Raw genomic sequence first — 17,281 nt, 5'->3', positions numbered from 1 at the left:
TCAGGGGCGCACAGGAGACAGAATTCTTATGTTGACTGCATTGTAAGTGTATACAGTCAACTGCGCCATTACAAGAATTCAGTGCCACCAGCATGAAGTTATAGCTTTAAACAGTGGTGGACTCTGGAATTTACATAATTTCATATGAGAAAACACTGCTTGGTTCTCAAACAGCCCTACAGAACAGAATGTGTTTAAAGGGAACCAATCACCTCAAAAATGCATATATAGCTTTTTAAATGTGCTGTTAGAGCACACAGGACCCTTTCCATACATGTTTTTATATACTCCCTGCCTCCCCCGTGTAATCCATAAAGTAACTTTATAAAACTGGCGCCCATTATGCCAATTACATCAGGTAGTCACCTGGGCGGTGTTCGGCTAGATAGTAGTCACGGTCAGTCCGGGTCCCCTGGACGTTCCTCGGCGGTAAACACGCCCCTCTGGGCGTGATTCAAATCATCCAGTAGCGCGCCGTGCACGACGTTGGCGCGCCTACGTTCTTATGCCGCCGCACATGCGCAGTACACCCGCTTCCATTCTGGCTGTACTGCGCCTGTGCAGAATAGCCTCGAACTCCGGCTCACACAGAGTTCGAGGCTATTCTGCACAGGCGCAGTACAGCCTGAATGGAAGCGAGTGTACTGCGCATGCGCGGCGGTGTAAGAACGTAGGCGCACTCACAAGTTATGTCAGAGCTACTGGGTGATTCGAATCACGGCCAGAGGGGCGTGATTACCGCCGAGGAACGCCCAGGGGACCCGGACTGACAGTGACTACCATCTAGCTGAACACCGCCCAGGTGACTACCTGAGGTAATTTGCATACCGGGCGCCAGTTTTATAAAGTTACTTTATGGATTACACGGAGGAGGCAGGGAGTATATAAAAACATGTATGGAAAGTGTGCTGTGTGCTCTAACAGCACATTTAAAAAGCTATATATGCGTTTTTGAGGCTGAAGTTGGATGCAGCCCTAGGGAGTTCAAGAAAACATGCATACAGTGGTTAATACATTTTGGCATTTACACACACACAGTTAGGTAATAAAATGTATTTGCAAAAGTATTTAAACCCGATGTGCCCTACAAGTTTAAAAATGTTAGTTGAGATGGGAACACCTCATTAATATCTCATTATTTGTAATTTGAGAAAAAGGACATAAACATGGAGGTGTTACCTACCAGCTGTTTCGTACAATATCATAAATCCAGAAGGAATTTCTAACATTCTCTTCACGCTTTTCTTTATCTTTACTAAGTCCTGACAAAACATGGATTTCATTTAATTCTGGGTCAATGGTAGCTCTCTGAGTAAAGCCTGTCATTGGCACTGTAAAGGCAGAAAGATGAACAATGTGTTACAATATGACTTCCTATGGATCAAAAGGAAAATTACTTTAAAAGATTCAAAGCTGTACTCTTACTGACAAACTTAACTCGGCCTTTGAGTCCCTCTAACTGAGTATTTTGGTATGTATGCATTTGATTACCAGCGGCTGCAGAAGATGGATGCATCCCTAAGGCTGGCTGAAAAACATGGATACAGCCACTGGCTGAATCCATGTTTTCTAGGGCATTCATAAATCAAAGTATGTCAGCTAACCCTTCCCATCAGATGATGCATCAGCGAACTGGGTCCTATGGTATGGAGCATGAAAGAAGCCGGGATGACACAGTGTGTATCCAAAGAACATAATTAGCAATAGTTCCAGCCCACATGTAAATAAAACTTCAAGCTTTTTATTGTAGCACTTTAAAAATGCAACACCAACACGTTTTAAAAATAAAAACTTAATCACAGCATAAGGCCATGATTAAGAAGTTTTTAACTTTAAAGCGTGTTGGTGTTGCATTTTTAACATGCTACAATGTAGCCACCCACAATCAAATGCCACGGGGCGCTGGGGTTTCGCTCATCTGTAATAAATACAGGGATGTGTGCAGGCTGACCCAAGAGCTGTCAATTAAAGGGGTTGGCCACTTTATAGTAAAATAGGTCAGTACAAAGTATTAGTAAGTGTGCTCACTGTATATACTGACAGCAGCTCCCTGTGTACCTCATAGAGCTAACATCAGGCTCCCCTCTTCCAGGCTGGGCTGCTCTGTTCTGTTTTGTTTCTGTCCATAAAATGGCCGACATGGAGGAGCCTGCGACCATGCCCTGTCCACTGTGTCCTCCATAGACATATACAGGCTCAGTGGTGGACATTGGGGGGCGGGGCCTGGTCACATGCTCCTCCATGTTAGCAATCTTATGGACCAAAACACCACAGAGCAGGGCAGCCCAGCCTGGAGGAGGGCAGTCTGATTTGAGTTTTATGAGGTATACAAGGGAGCTACTGTCAGTATATACAGTGAGTAAACCTACTAATACTGTACATTGAGCAATTTTACTATAAAGTGGCCAACCCCTTTAAGTGTCCTCTTGATTGACATCATGCTGGCTAAGTGGTTTGAAATTCCATGGTAAAAAAAAGTTCCCCGGAGGGGTTTGGCTGGTCACATGTATATGTTGGTACAAGAGTTGTGCCCTCCAAATGAAGGGGACAGTGAATTTTCTTTTTCCCAATGAAGCAATGAGCAATAAAGGCTTCTGGGCATGCTCAATGACCTATGTAGAGGTCTCTATATGGAAGAGGGGTGATTTGTGGGCAACAGCTATTGTTTACCCCTATTAAGTATATACTGGTGTCACCTTTCACTGTACTCCTTTCTAGGTTTCTTTTTTTTTATATATTTAATGGTTGTTTTTGGGTGTGGGAGGAAACCGGAGTACCCGGAGGAAACCCACGCAAACACGGAGAGAACATAGAAACTCTAGGTTTCTAAGGAGGGCACTGCTGGGAAATGATCTGTACAGATCCAGAAGCCTTAGCTTAGTTTTAGGCCTAGTGACCAGAATGGAAACTGCAAGATTTCAGTATTATGTTAAAATTTAGATAGTACAATCAAAAAATAGAAAATGTGTAAAATTTAAAGGAAATGTGTCATCAGAAAATGATCTATTGTTTAAATCAGGTACTTATGTTAAAGCCACATGAAAGCCCATTATTTCATGGGATTTCTATATATTTTAAGGGGCTTTGTGCTTTTGACACTAGGCACTGATACATGCTGTACACCAAATTATATGTCATATTGTAATAGATACAGCATGAGCACAATTCCAATGAAAACTGATAAGACTACCCCAAACAAAGCTTGTTTTACATTCAAAGTCCAATAAAAACTACATTTGTAGACACAAAAGCACCATAAATCATGTTAATTCTGTTTAATGGTTGAGAGCAGGGGACACAAGTGAAACAACTTTTTAGCATTCTAGGGACCCATTTGCCCTCACTACTACAGGGAGCCTAAAAATATTTAAAAAAAAAAAATAAATTCCCTGTTTATTACTCTTTGAACAGCAGATGGCGATAAATACTGACAAATACTGACAAATACTGACAAATACTGACAAATACTGACAACAGTGCCTTGAAAGAATGCATTAAGCTTGCCAAATACTTTACATCTTTTTGGTCAACAGTGGATTCACTTACCCATGCCAGAATCTTTCTTAGTGCCATCTGATATAATATCCACATGGTCACTGTCTACATCATAGCTAAAGAAGTCATTCAAATAGGTCTTTGATCTTTGCCCTCCAAACACATACAGGCAGCGGTTTTTCTACCAAAAAAATTTAAAGGTGGTAAAAGTTATTAAGTAGTTCACTAAAATGAAGTAGTAGTAGTATTACATAAGCTACAATGTGTGTCCCTGAGAAATAAACATTTTTTCTGGCCATTATATGCCTTGTATCTGGCATTTTTACCAACTTTACCCCTCTGCAAGCTCTATATCAGAAATGGACTTTGCACTTGCATGAGTGATTGAGTAGCATGATTGGGCATTGGGACACATTAGTTTCTGTGTGTACAACCAGAAATCGCCATGTAGTGCCAGCCAAACAGTGAGTGACTAGATACTAGGATTTTTCCACTAAACGGGCTCACAGAAAACAAGGGCTTATGCTCTTCTTCCTCTCTCTGTAGCAAACCTACAGCAGCATGGATGAAAGCGTTTGCCTTTTTTGTAGCACCTTACATACCACTCACACTCGCACGTTCCATGTGCCGCACGGAACACGGACGTAGAATGCCTGTAACAAACTTCTCCCCCCTCCCCCCCGCCCCGGCAGCATCTGTGATCAGATGCTGGGAGCGGGGGAACTGTACAGATATGCGCAGCCCTGTAATGGACAGTCACTACAGCACGGCGCATATCTGTACAGTTCCCCTGCTCCCAGCATCTTATTACAGATGCTGGCGGGGCGGGGGGAGAAGTCTGTTACAGGCATTCCACATCCGTGTTCCGTGCGGAACACGGAGCATGCGAATGCAGCCTAAAAGCCTTTCTAGAAGGGCCAATATGCAGCCGTGTAAAATCTCAAACCCCCAGCGAGATCATTGCTCGCTTGCAGTGTTTTTACAAAGCTCAATTAATAGGGTCACCAAGCTACACAAACAATTGTTGTGTCACTCATGCAGCCATTTAAATACATTATTATCAGTTACACCTTTACATAGATGTGTGGCCAATAATGATTTTATCAGCTGCACAAAAGATCAAATCAGCCGATAAATGGGCACTTGCTTACTCATCAGCTAATCGCTGGCCCTTTTACACAGGCCAATTGAGTGAATGAAGGTTCCTAGGAACACTCAATGATAATTGGCCCCTGTAAAAGGGCTTTAAGGAAAAACTGTAGTAGAGATTTTTCTCTAACAAATATCATAGTTTCTTTTATTCACTTGTACTATTTATTTAAGCAAAGTTGCTGACATTGAGTGGTACACTTTAAACCTCCCTTTCCAATTCTCACTGCTAAAGTCTGCAATTCTATTCTAGAAGTTCATATACAGCACAATTTGCCAGTTACCTGGAAAAAAAACTTACAGAATGGAAAAGCATGCAGTGCCCTATCCGGGACTGTATATCTTCAGGTCCAGCATTGCAAGAGTCTTCTCGTAGAAGTTTCCAGATTTGAGTATGACAGTCAAAAGCAAAAAGCCCACTGAACTGGGGTTCACTGGCCCGACTATCATCAACATTACCATTGCAGGTAAGTATTCGTCCTCCAAAGGTATAGATCATATGCTTTTCTGAATCCATACACATCTAAAGAAATAGAAGATACTGAGGTTACAGCTATTGTCAAGGAAGATATACCTGGGGAAACACACCATCAATGTAGGTACATGTATTAACCTCTTAGTGACCAGGCTAACTAGGTCTGTATGTTTCTTAAATGGTTATTTACTAAACGTTTGTTCATACAGAATGCAAAAGAAAGCATTAGCAAATCCCTTTCTCTCCCGATAGAGCAGACAGCTCATTGCCTAGATCCCCGACCACTCTGACAGCAGTGGCCTCTGGGAGCTGTTAAAGGGGTACTCTGGGCAAGCTTACTTTGAATGGAGCTTAGCCGCTGAAAGTCTGACGTTACTGCTGCGTTCTAGCTCCGCCATTCTGTGCTGTGACATCAGCCCAGCACAGTCTCTAAAGAGGAAGGCGACACAGCTTAAAGAGATGCCCTATGCATTTACAATATGTCTACTTTATGTTGGCATCATTAGGTCAATGTGCCTTAAAGGACAACTCCCATGAAAAACTTTTTCCCAGTAATTGAAGCACATTACAAAGTTATATAACTCTGTAATGTGCTTTAATCACCTATCTGCCTCCCTTCCCTGTCTTTTTCCCCCTCCACCAGGAAGTGCAGGAAACTCACACATACCTAATTACTGTCCTCATCAGTTTCTTCTCTCAGCTCCTTCTTGTGACAATGAGTCATCAGCAGGAGGGCTGGTCTAGTTCCTGTTACACCAGCCTCCCCCTCCCCTGCCTTGTCAGCTGACTCTGCTTGCTCAGCTCCCATTGGCTGAGCAACTGCAAGCTATCTGAGTCCATCTAAGTCAGGCATGTCCAAAGTCCGGCCGGAGGGCCATTTGCGGCCCGCGTTCCGAACTTTTACGGCCCCCCAGGTATCCAGCTTGCTATTATCTGCCTGTGTTATAAAGCATATAGCATGTAGCATGTAAAATGGTCGGCCCTCGCACATGTTCACTTCATCAAATTTGGCACTCTTCGAAAAAAGTTTGGACATGCCTGATTTCTAAGTAAATCTAAATTGGTCACCTCCTCTACTTCAAGATTGTAAGCTTTTGCAAGCAGGACACTCACTACTCATGTCTGACTTGATGGCTACATGTCTATAACCCCTATAAATGTCTGATTTTGTCAATATATGTACCCCCAGAATTGTAATAGGGCAATGAGGCAATATGGTTTGATCAAATTATATACCAACATCCTGGCGTTGGTTTTTAAATATAGCCGATGGCATTAGTGTCAGCCATAGGTGTGATGTGCAGCAGCTCCTTTCTCTCCATGTCGTATTTTATTTTTCTTCCTTTTCTGAGCAGTTGGCACTCCCCTTTGTAAGACCCACATGACCCAAATTAGCAGGATACACCTGTGCTCACATGTCTAGTACCTCCTATCCTTCACATTCTACCTGCAGCAGTAATGGTGACTACAATACCATATTCACACTTGTGTTTGGTGGCAGCTTTCTCCACCAGTGGTGCCTTCTGGGTTTGTTGGGGCACTTTGGGTTTGGTCCTGTGAAATTGGGGTTGCAGGGCCATTCCATGGCCTCCCTTTCCTGTCTGTGCATGCTTTGCGGGGTTGGCGGTCGTTGACTGATACAGTGTGGAGTTAGTGTAGGGACCCATGTGAACCAGGAGACCGGCACGTGGTACATGGGGCAATATAGTTTGATCAAATTATGTACCAACATCCTGGCGTTGGTTTTTAAATATAGCCGAGTGGCATTAGTGTCAGCCATAGGCGTGATGTGCAACAGCTCCTTTCTCTCCATGTAGTAAGCTGCAGAATACATTAGCACTATATAAATAAAACTATTATCCTCAGTCGTTAAAGGGTTAAATAAGTGTACATAGATACCAATCAACTTTCATATTTTATTCTATACTTACCTGGTGATCAAATACCAGCTTTGGGCCGCCATCAGCAGCAGTATCCTCACTTAGTAAAGACCAGGTGTTGGTGTCAATGTCATATCGATAAAAGTCACTTTTCAAAGACTTGCTGTTCCGCACAGAGGAGTCTAAATATCTGCCCAAAGTATAGATCTGCCTCCGCTGAGTGTCAATACACATCTTGTGACAAGATCTCGCACTTGGACCATTCTAGGAGAACGAATCACAAAGTCATGCACAAATAGAGTTTCTATTTTTTTGCTTCATATAAATTTGTCTGCCAAACTCTTTGACGTCTGTAAATTTATAAGGAGTGTATATCATGTTGTGAATGAGCTGAACACAGAAACAGGACGTACTCCATATAGAATTCTCAGTGTCAAAAAACAAGAACACACAAGCAATGTTACTCAATGAAAAACACATTTAGTGAAGTCATCTGCTAAGTTGTTCAAGGAGGAGTTTGAGGATTACACCAATAAAGCTACAATCATATCCAAAGCTACTAGCCCAGCTCGTCTGGTATACCAGCCGAATGATATGCCAACAAATACTACAATGTACACCCACTGGATCTATTGACTTTAATGGACTGAACATGACTGTCTGGAAGTGACTATGATCAACACATATGCAGGCCTTAAAAGCATTGCCATCTGCAATTTTAACACCCACAAAAAAAACCTGTATACACTTGCAATTGTATCAAATATAGTCACTATTAAACCACATTCAGTATATTGACATCAGTGGATCAAGTGGGGGATTACTGTGGTATTCACTGGCATACCAGTTGTACATATACCACAAGAAAAAAAAATTAGTTTCAGATATGAACCTTGTCATAGTTTATCAGTTTACACAAGCTGAGACTTTCAAGACTAACTTCCATATGCAATAGTGGGCTTAAAGGTGTTAGCCAGGGCCTTTAAAACTGACTGCCTATCCTCAGGCAGGAGAACTGTCATAGGTCCAAACAACAAAACTCAACAATCATCTGTTTGAAGGGGCCGCTGTCTTTACTGTGGCTTGTTACAAAGCTGATTACTTGAACGGCACAACGCTGTGGTACCTTGCATTGCAATTAGTAACAGTACAGAGATGCAAGCAGATGCAGCAGTAAAACACTAAAGGGGATGCACTCCTGGATAATCAACAGGGGAGCCAACAGTTGAACCCAATCTAATAGGGATGGCCCAAAAAGTTTCAGCGTCAAGGAGCAGAAGGTTCCAGTGCTGTGCTCCATGGACAGCCCCTTTAAGTGTACCAGTCAAGATAAAAACTTTTGACATGTCTCATTTGCCGCATGTCAGCGGCAAATGTGAGAATAGGAAATGCTTTCTAATAAGTTTTTACAATATTTACACATGTCCTTTTTACGTGACATCTTCTTAGAGGGTAAGGGCCCATTCATGGCCTAGAGTAAAAGTGGCGGAATTTCAAGCGGAGCGGACGCCGCTTGAAATTCAGCCTGTCACATTGATTTATTGCCATGCCTCCTCGAAGAATTGGCATGTCAATTCTTTGGGCAGAGAGCAGCGTACAGCAGAGGCACAAGAGGCATCCCGTTGAATCAATGTGACAGGCTGAATTTCAATTGGTGTCCGCTCAGCTTGAAATTCCGCCGTTGTAGGGACCCTTAGACTGCAGGAATTCCTACAGTTCCTAAGAGGGGTGACCAGTTCACCTGATACTGCCATAAAGCTGGCCTAGCATGTGTTGTTACTCTGTTAGGGTGCCTTCACACATACCGACTTGCAGCATAAAACTCGCTGCGAGTTTCTGCTATGAGCCGAGGTCCTGGAAGGCCCCTATCACTACATACAAGCGGTGGTGCAGCCAGAGCCAGGTAATGTATGGAGACAGCGGGACCGTTGCGGGAGCCGAAGGGGTTAAGGGGGCGGCTGCATTACAGACCACTGCTTGTATGTAGTGATAGCCGAGGTCCTGGAAGGCCCCTATCACTACATACAAGCAGTGGTCTGTAATGCAGCCGCCCCCTTAACCCCTTCGGCTCCCGCAACGGTCCCGCTGTCTCCATACATTACCTGGCTCTGGCTGCACCACCGCTTGTATGTAGTGATAGGGGCCTTCCAGGACCTCGGCTCATAGCAGAAACTCGCAGCGAGTTTTTTGCTGCGAGTCGGTATGTGTGAAGGCACCCTTAGACAGTATTTAACCTCCTGCAAACACAACAAAAACCCACAGTAAAAAAATGGTCACTTGCCTCTTTCTCTGTGTCTCTGGATATACAAATCCACTGATTTTCTCTCACACTGTACGCCCAAAAGTCTGCTAGATCCTGCGTGCCGTCCCAACCTCCGAATAAGTATACTGTTTCTACTCGACAAGATACAAATTGTTAAAAACAGATTAGTAAAATGCTATAGAAAAGGCTAAAAGGCATCATTGAATTATCCAGTGCAAATGTTGGCACAAACTTGGCATTTAATTTTATCATTAGACAATCAAAAATTGGATAATACGTTCGGTTTGGTCTACAGAATGTTGACTCTACTATTGATTGATTGCCTATAAGCAATGGAAATTGTTTTTCATATGAGTATTTATTGTACTAAAATGTAACAATTTCTTTCAACATGTTGCATGATATAGTTTGCTAAGCTTCTCTACAGTTCCTAGCAGACCTTACTATATTTGTAAAATTAATGTCAATAATAAACAAAGAGGGAATGAAACAAATAAGTCCCATGCCAAAGTTATTTAATAGTGTAATATACTTGTATTTGAAGAACACAATGGGTTTTTTGTTTCCATAGTATACTCACCCTCCCATTGGAATCACAGAAACACTGAGTTCTTCAAATACAAGTATACTGAATTTTTAAATATCTTTAAGCTTTTAATTCCATCTCACTGGAACACACCTTCAAAGGTAATGTGTAAGATGATCTCTCACATAATGTAACTAATCTCTGTGCCAGAAAGAGTTTTAAAAGCACTATTACAGTATTGCCTTTAGAGGGGTGTACTTAATCTTATGAGCCAAGCATGTTATGTTTTGTAATATATAAATGAGCAGAAACCTCCCACATGGTGGGGGTGATCACCTCAGCTGTCCATCCTTCTTATTTCCTACAGCGCAGAGACAGCTTGACAAGTCACAAACAAATACGAAAAAGTGAAAGTCCAACAGCATCTTGGAACCAGGTCCGTGTGGGCAAGAAGACTGGATGGATGAGCGCTTGGTTGTCAGCAAAACCAAATGCCAACTACTAGTACATAAGAGTTGAAGGAGTCCAACGGCATCCAATAGAAAATGTAGTCTTCAAGCTTTTATTGTTTAAGTACAGAAATGACATTTTGACCATTAAGGTCTTTTTCAAGCAGTCAAAACGTCGCTGTGATTTCTGTATTGTTTCATGCAATAAAAGTTTGAAGACTATATTTTCCATTGGATGCTGTTGAGCTCTGTCACAGAGACAAGTCAAAAGTTTAAATTCGTCTTCGCCCAGTTTTTTCTGATCTATCAGAGCCCGTTCACACTGAGCCAAAGTGACAGAGCCTGCGTAACAGGCGCCGCTTGAAATTCCATTTGTCGGCTTGATTCAATAGGATTTCTCGCCCACCTCTGCTCTCCGCCCCAAGAATTCTGCTACTTTTACTCAGTGTGAATGGCCCCTCAGGTTCCAAAGTCACTCTCCCTGGTCTGTTTCTGTCCCTCCTGGATAAGCCTATAGATCTACATTATGCAGCCATCCAGGTCACATAACAGGAGAGAACGTACTGTGCAAGAACTTCTCCGCAGACTTCAAGCTTAAGAAAGACCTATTAGGTTGAAACATCACTTATCTTTGTATGCAAATTGCATGATGAAATAAAGAACCTTAACCTCTTAACGACACATGACGAGTATACTAGTCATGCGGCCATTAAGGGTAAACAGAGAGGGCTCCCAGCGCGAGCCCTCTCAGCAGCTGGGGGCTGCGGGTATTAGCCGGCGCGGCCGGTCGCTGCTCCCGGCTAATTAACTATTTAAATGCAGCTGTCAAAGCTGACAGCTGCATTTAAATAGTATCTGTGCCCCTCTCCCTGGTGTCTAGGGGGGGGGGGGATGCCCCCTCCGAGATCCCTTGTACTGAGCCGGCTGTGGCTCAGCATTGGAATGACGCTGATCCCGGCTCGGCAATCAGTGCATCTGGTCTGTTGCAGACCGGTATAATAGAGCACTGATCTGACGGGTGATTGCTCTATTATATACACAGCATTGATCTCAATGGGAGATCAGTGCTGTGTATACAAAAGTCCCCCAGGCGACTTCTAATTGCTGTATGTAAAAAAAAATAAAATAAAGTGTTTTTATTAATAAATAAAAAATCCCCTCCCCTGATAAAAGTTTAAACCACCCCCCCCCCTTTACATTAAATAAATAAAAAAATAAAGATATTTGGTATCGCCGTGTGTGTAATCACCCGAACTATTAAATTATCACATTCTTAATCTTGCGTAAGCGCATTTTTGTTTACATTAAATCCAGGAATTCAAGACCCTCCAGTGCAGCACTGAGAAATATGCACAATGAAGCAGTCCTCACATTTTACTTATACAGGTAGCCAATGTTTACTCTGTGGGATACTGTTCCTGTTGAACCCCATCAAAGCGTATGGAGAAGTGTTTACACCTTCTGTTTGGAGCTTCACACACTTATACAGAAGGTATATGAACTTTATGAGTAAGTCAGCACATGATTGATGAGTCAACAAATAGTGACAGAATGGGAGAGAGGTGTTCTGCACTTACATGGTTACTCTGGCTCAATAACTAATTATGTTTTCTGATGGGTTCAACTCTAGCCTTTTTCTTCAGTGAGAAGGCCCCATTGTGAACATAATTCTCACAGCTCAAAACCTCTGACCATCACAACAGCTTCATTCAAATGAGGGGAATCTGGAACAGAAAGCGCTTCCGATGGGCTGTCAGCCAAAATACCAGTAGAAGTTATGCCAAGGGTTTTGTTAGACCACAATTCTACAATAGAAGAATGGGCACAAATCCCATACAAAAAAGGGGATAAGGTGATGATCTATTTTATATAAAGTACATTATGCAACAGCAAATTACTAGTTAAAGATATGACATGAACCTACATATACTAGTGGCAGTACATATAATAAAATAATTATGTTTATGAGGGGTTAAAGCTGACCTAAAGGGGTTAACATATCGGGACAGATCATGTCCACTAAGCTTCTATTAGACAGGAAAAACATCTTATGAGCCCCAATACTCCTGCGTTTAGATAAACATACATTATATATACTTTGTCATCACCTAAACAGTTAATAATCCCCCACCAAAACACAGCTACACTGTTTTAATGTACCCTGTCAAAGGGTTTCTGAGACAAGAGAAATCGGGGTGGAGAATCAGAGGTCATCTTTCAGGACTGTCAGTGTGTATGCAAGAGCATTAACCTACAACTCACTAAGTTACCATAATTTATTTGAGATGTCTCATTATAAATGTATACTGTAAGATAAGAAAAGAAAAATGTATTTGCATGTAAAGTGTAAACAGTAAGAATTTCTAAGGCATTTTACTTTTAGAAATCTGATCAAGCATTCCATAGTCTAAGAACAGAAGACACTTAAAAGCCCCAACTCCTCCATACACATGTATCTTGGATGCAGTCAATAAGGCATATTTTTTTCTATGGACCCCACCAAAAAGCGATTAAGGAGTCATCTTTTATTATGCAACAAATGCTCCCTGAGTTATCCTGAGACAGAACTAATATGTAATACTAATTTCTACTAACCAGACTGAACATCAATGACCATCTGATGTCCTCCTCTCATTCCTGGACGACTGTCATCTGCATCTCCTAAATTAAAGGTGCAAAGAAAGTTTAGCAAGGGGGGGGGGGGGGGAGACTGTTGGTCTGTTATACTGTAAATGTAACATCTAAATTAAAAAGCAATGCAGAATAAGTTGGCTGCACATAAAGAAATAAAGATCATACATTTTATTAGACTTTAGTTTTTTCCCCAGATTCTGGACAGAGTTTTGTCATTTAAAACAAAGGATTTGAAGTTTGTACAAAAAAAAAATAAAAAATAGGAAAATAAAGACTGATAAATGACTAGTCACTAGCATGAACTTACATTCGTTTTGTGTCCCCTCTTATACTGTTGTATGGACATTTTTTGTAATTGAAAAGTTTTACTTACTATGGGGGGGGGGGTCTCTCCTTAGGGAGCAAATCAATTAATTAAATGGCATAAAAAAGTATGAGCACATAGTGTACTCACTTCAACAAACTATTTGTTAGACCAAGATAACCCTTTTCAAACAGAGCACATTGCTAAATTCTACATTAGTTTTTTTGCTTATCAGAGAATGTCATAAGTTGCACTTCCCACAGAATCATGGTCTACAGTTGCGTATATAATCAACTTTCATATAGTTCTCTAAAAACATTTAGTCCCCCATCCCTACACAGTGGTATTTCCTCCTTGGATAGCAGGTAAATTGCTTCAGTACAAAATGTTTGAGACATCTATCTGCAACTGGGATTCAATCCAACACAAGAAAGGTGCAAATCTTTTGATTATAGTTATTCACTATGTCAGTTCCATTCCTTGTTTTGGCTAAAAATACTGATCAAAAAATAAAATGCTACATTTGAATTCAACCTTAAGAACTTCCATTGCAAAAAAAGTTTTTAAAAAGTGGTACAGCGCTATTTCTTCCAGTAAGATGACAGAAACCATAACAGAAACAAAAACTAGCCCATTATAGTTAAGAGGGTTTATCAAGCGCAATTGTCACTCAATGTAATTGACCTGGCACCATTGTTTTTAAATATCTGGTCCTGACAACGTGAAGGGACATGCTTTAGGCCAAGTTCACACTCAATGTTTTCAAAGTCCTTTACCTCCTGCCACTTAATCTGACTATGGGGTAAAAACAGGCAGCAAAAGCAAAACCTTAGTTTAGCTTCAAAATCTGCAGACGCTTAAACAATGTTTGTGGTGTTTTCTGTTAACTTATAGCTTTTTCACCCCTTTTATTGCTACACTGCATAATAAGAACAAATAAAGCTGAGACAAAAAGCACATCTCTTTATTAAAGGACACCTATAGGGTAAGTGCCTGTGTGGGGGGAGGGGGTATTTCTTTCCCTGACTATGTACACAACCCACTCATTGTTACCTTTAATGCTTTTAGGAATTATTTGGTTCCATTGAGGTTTGTATTCTTGCTGACTGATGTACTGACTGAAAAGCCCATCTGAGTGGAGAAAAAAAAGAAATCAGCATTGTATCATTAAAAGATAAAAGAGAACAATAAAAACAGTCTTCAGCTGCCATACATAAATGTTAACTCCATGTGCATGTGCATAACTCAGAACACAGGATCAGGCATACTGGACTTGCGATCATTCTTTACTCCTCAACATCTGCTTACAGGACATATCTAATCCAATTTTCTGAACTTAAATGGGCACTGAAGTTATAAGCATCTAAAGCAACGTATGGGAAGTAAAGCAAGTTTGCAATTTCCATTAATTTTGTTTCTAGTTATTGTTCTTTAACAAAGCTATACTTATCCAGCTATACTTATCCAGGTCTAGTCTTCTGAAGGCATCTTTTTAGTCTTGTGCTGATTGAAAAAGAAAAAAAACAGGATTTCCTGCATTTGGTCTCTTTTCAACCAGCATAAGACTAAAAAGCTGCCTTCAGGACACTGGACCTGGATTTCAGATAAGTATAGCTTTGATTTAAAGCATGATAACTAAACATGCTTTATTTCACGTCTACTGTTTTAGAAATGATCTACTGATTTAGAAAGTTATAACGATAGTGACTAGAGAGGAGCGAACCTCAAGCATGCTCGAGTCCATCCGAGCCCGATTGTTCGGCACTTGATTAGCGGTGGCTGCTAAAGTTGGATAAAGCTATGTGGAAATCATGGATATAGTCATTGGCTGTACCCATGTTTTCCAGACAACCTTAGAGCTTTATCCGAGTTCAGCAGCCACCACTAATCAAATGCCAAACGCTCGGGTTCGGATCGACTCGAGCATGCTCGAGGTTCGCTCATCTCTAATAGTGACACTTTAAGACTTAAAATTACTGGTTTCCTTAAGCTAATATTATGTGGCTGTTTTTGCTTAAAACATAAAAAGGTCATGAAAATGATCTGAAGCATTTAGTTACTTTGACAGATAAGACTGGAAAAACTAGGTCAGGAAAAGAAACAAACGTTCTTGGCATCATTTCCTTGTCTGATCAGAAACATTCTCATGAGGGGAGGCAAAAAAGGTTGTAGTGTTTTGCTTTTATGTCTTATTTCTTTATTTGCATAGTCCTGACAGACCTCAAGCGTCTGTGCCATACAGCCAAGGACCGTGCAACAAAAAAGCAAGTGGTTTTACAAAAATTTGCCACAGTTTTGGACATGTGGCTTGAACAGGTGAAGCACAGAAACAAGTGTACATAGAATATATGTCTTCTTAACCCCTTCGGGACCAGGATAATTTTCGTTTTTGCGTTTTAGTTTTTTCCTCCTTGTGCTTAACCCCTTAACGACATCGGGCATAAATTTACGCCCTGATGCCGGTAAGGACGTTCAGAGCGGGGCCGCGCGGCGACCCTGCTCTGAACCACGGCGGTCCCGGGTGCCGCTTGTAGCCCCGGACCGTAGGTATTAGCGGGCACGGTCCGATCGCCGTGCCCGCTAATACAGTAATCAGATGCAGCTGTCAAACATGACAGCTGCATCCGATTACCGGATTCAGCCGTTCCCTGGTGTCTAGTGGCGGAGATCGCTCCTCCGGAATGTTATCCCGGAGGAGCGATCTCAGTTTCTGAAGCCGGCTGGGGACCGCTCCAAGATGGCGCCGTCCCCGCCTCGGCACTCGTTTACTTCCGGCTGCAGCAGCCGGAAGTGAACGAGTGCCTATCTCAAGGATCTCTGCAGCATATCTATGCTGCAGAGATCTCTATGAGAGATCAGATCTCTTATACTAGAAGTCCCCCAGGGGGGCTTCTAGTAAAAAAGTAAAAGTAAAAAAAAAAAAAAGTGTTGTTAATAGTAAAAATCCCCCTCCCCTAATAAAAGTCTGAATCACCCCCCTTTTTCCAGGTTATAAATAAAAGTAAATAAATAAACAAACATGTTTGCTATCGCCACGTGCGTTATCGCCCAAACTATTAATCACATTCCTGATCTCGCACGGTAAACGGCGTCAGCGCAAAAAAATTCCAAAGTGCAAAATTGCGCATTTTTGGTCGCATCAAATCCAGAAAAATTGTAATAAAAAGCAATCAAAAAGTCCTATATGCGCAATCAAGGTACCAATAGAAAGAACACATCATGGCGCAAAAAATGACACCTCACACAGCCCCATAGACCAAAGGATAAAAGCGCTATAAGCCTGGGAATGGAGCGATTTTAAGTGACGTATATTTGTTGACAATGGTTTAAATTTTTTACAGGCCATCAGATACAATATAAGTTATACATGTTACATATTGTTTTAATCGTAACGACTTGAGGAACATATATAACAAGTCAGTTTTACCCCAGGGCGAATGGCGTAAAAACACATTTCCCCCAAATAAACAAAATGCTTTTTTTTTTTTCAATTTCACCACACTTTGAATTTTTTTCTGGTTTCGCAGTGTACTTTATGCAAAAATTCAGCCTGTCATTGCAAAGTACAATTAGTGACGCAAAAAATAAGGGCTCATGTGGGTTTCTAGGTGGAAAAATGCAAGTGCTATGGCCTTTTAAGCACAAGGAGGAAAAAACTAAAACGCAAAAAATCGAAATTGGCTCTGTCCTTAAGGGGTTAAAGGGGTAGTGCGGCGCTCAGAAATTACTCACAGAATAACACACATTACAAAGTCATACAACTTTGTAATGTATGTTATGTCTGTGAATCCCCCTGTTCCCTGTGTCCCCCCCATCCGTGTACCCGGAAGTGTGGTGCATTATACATTACCTGATCCGTGTCAAGGGCTGTCCGCCATCTTGTGCCAAACGTCATCTTCGGACGGCCGAGTCGCTGCCGCCCGTCCTCCCTCCGCCGCGTCACAACTGTGCTCAGCCGCGATTGGATGAGCACAGTTATGCTTCGACAATAGCGGCTGAGCATCGGATGACGCTGCAGAGGGCGGCCGGCATTCGGAACAGTCGGAGCTGTTCGCCGTCTGCCCGACGAAGACGTCGCTGAATGAAGATAGAAGACTGGTGTCGGC

General features: G+C 41.8%; 1 protein-coding gene across 1 annotated transcript in view; it reads right to left on the bottom strand.

The window, feature by feature from the left end:
• MKLN1 (muskelin 1) overlaps window positions 1-17,281 on the bottom strand; it is a 54,103-nt gene that overhangs the window by 5,264 nt on the left and 31,558 nt on the right. The window contains exons 7-13 of the mRNA XM_069979059.1: window positions 14,229-14,306; window positions 12,833-12,898; window positions 9,281-9,393; window positions 7,051-7,263; window positions 4,946-5,167; window positions 3,547-3,676; window positions 1,184-1,331 (exon numbers count right to left, since the gene is read on the bottom strand). Of these exons, the coding sequence (XP_069835160.1) occupies window positions 1,184-1,331; window positions 3,547-3,676; window positions 4,946-5,167; window positions 7,051-7,263; window positions 9,281-9,393; window positions 12,833-12,898; window positions 14,229-14,306 (970 nt within the window). The remainder of the gene's footprint in view (window positions 1-1,183; window positions 1,332-3,546; window positions 3,677-4,945; window positions 5,168-7,050; window positions 7,264-9,280; window positions 9,394-12,832; window positions 12,899-14,228; window positions 14,307-17,281) is intronic.

The sequence above is a fragment of the Dendropsophus ebraccatus genome, chromosome 1 (assembly GCF_027789765.1).
Source record: "Dendropsophus ebraccatus isolate aDenEbr1 chromosome 1, aDenEbr1.pat, whole genome shotgun sequence".
NCBI classification, from domain to species: Eukaryota; Metazoa; Chordata; class Amphibia; order Anura; family Hylidae; genus Dendropsophus; species Dendropsophus ebraccatus.
Note: the sequence above shows the minus strand (reverse complement) of the source record. Positions and strands in the feature narration are given on the sequence as shown.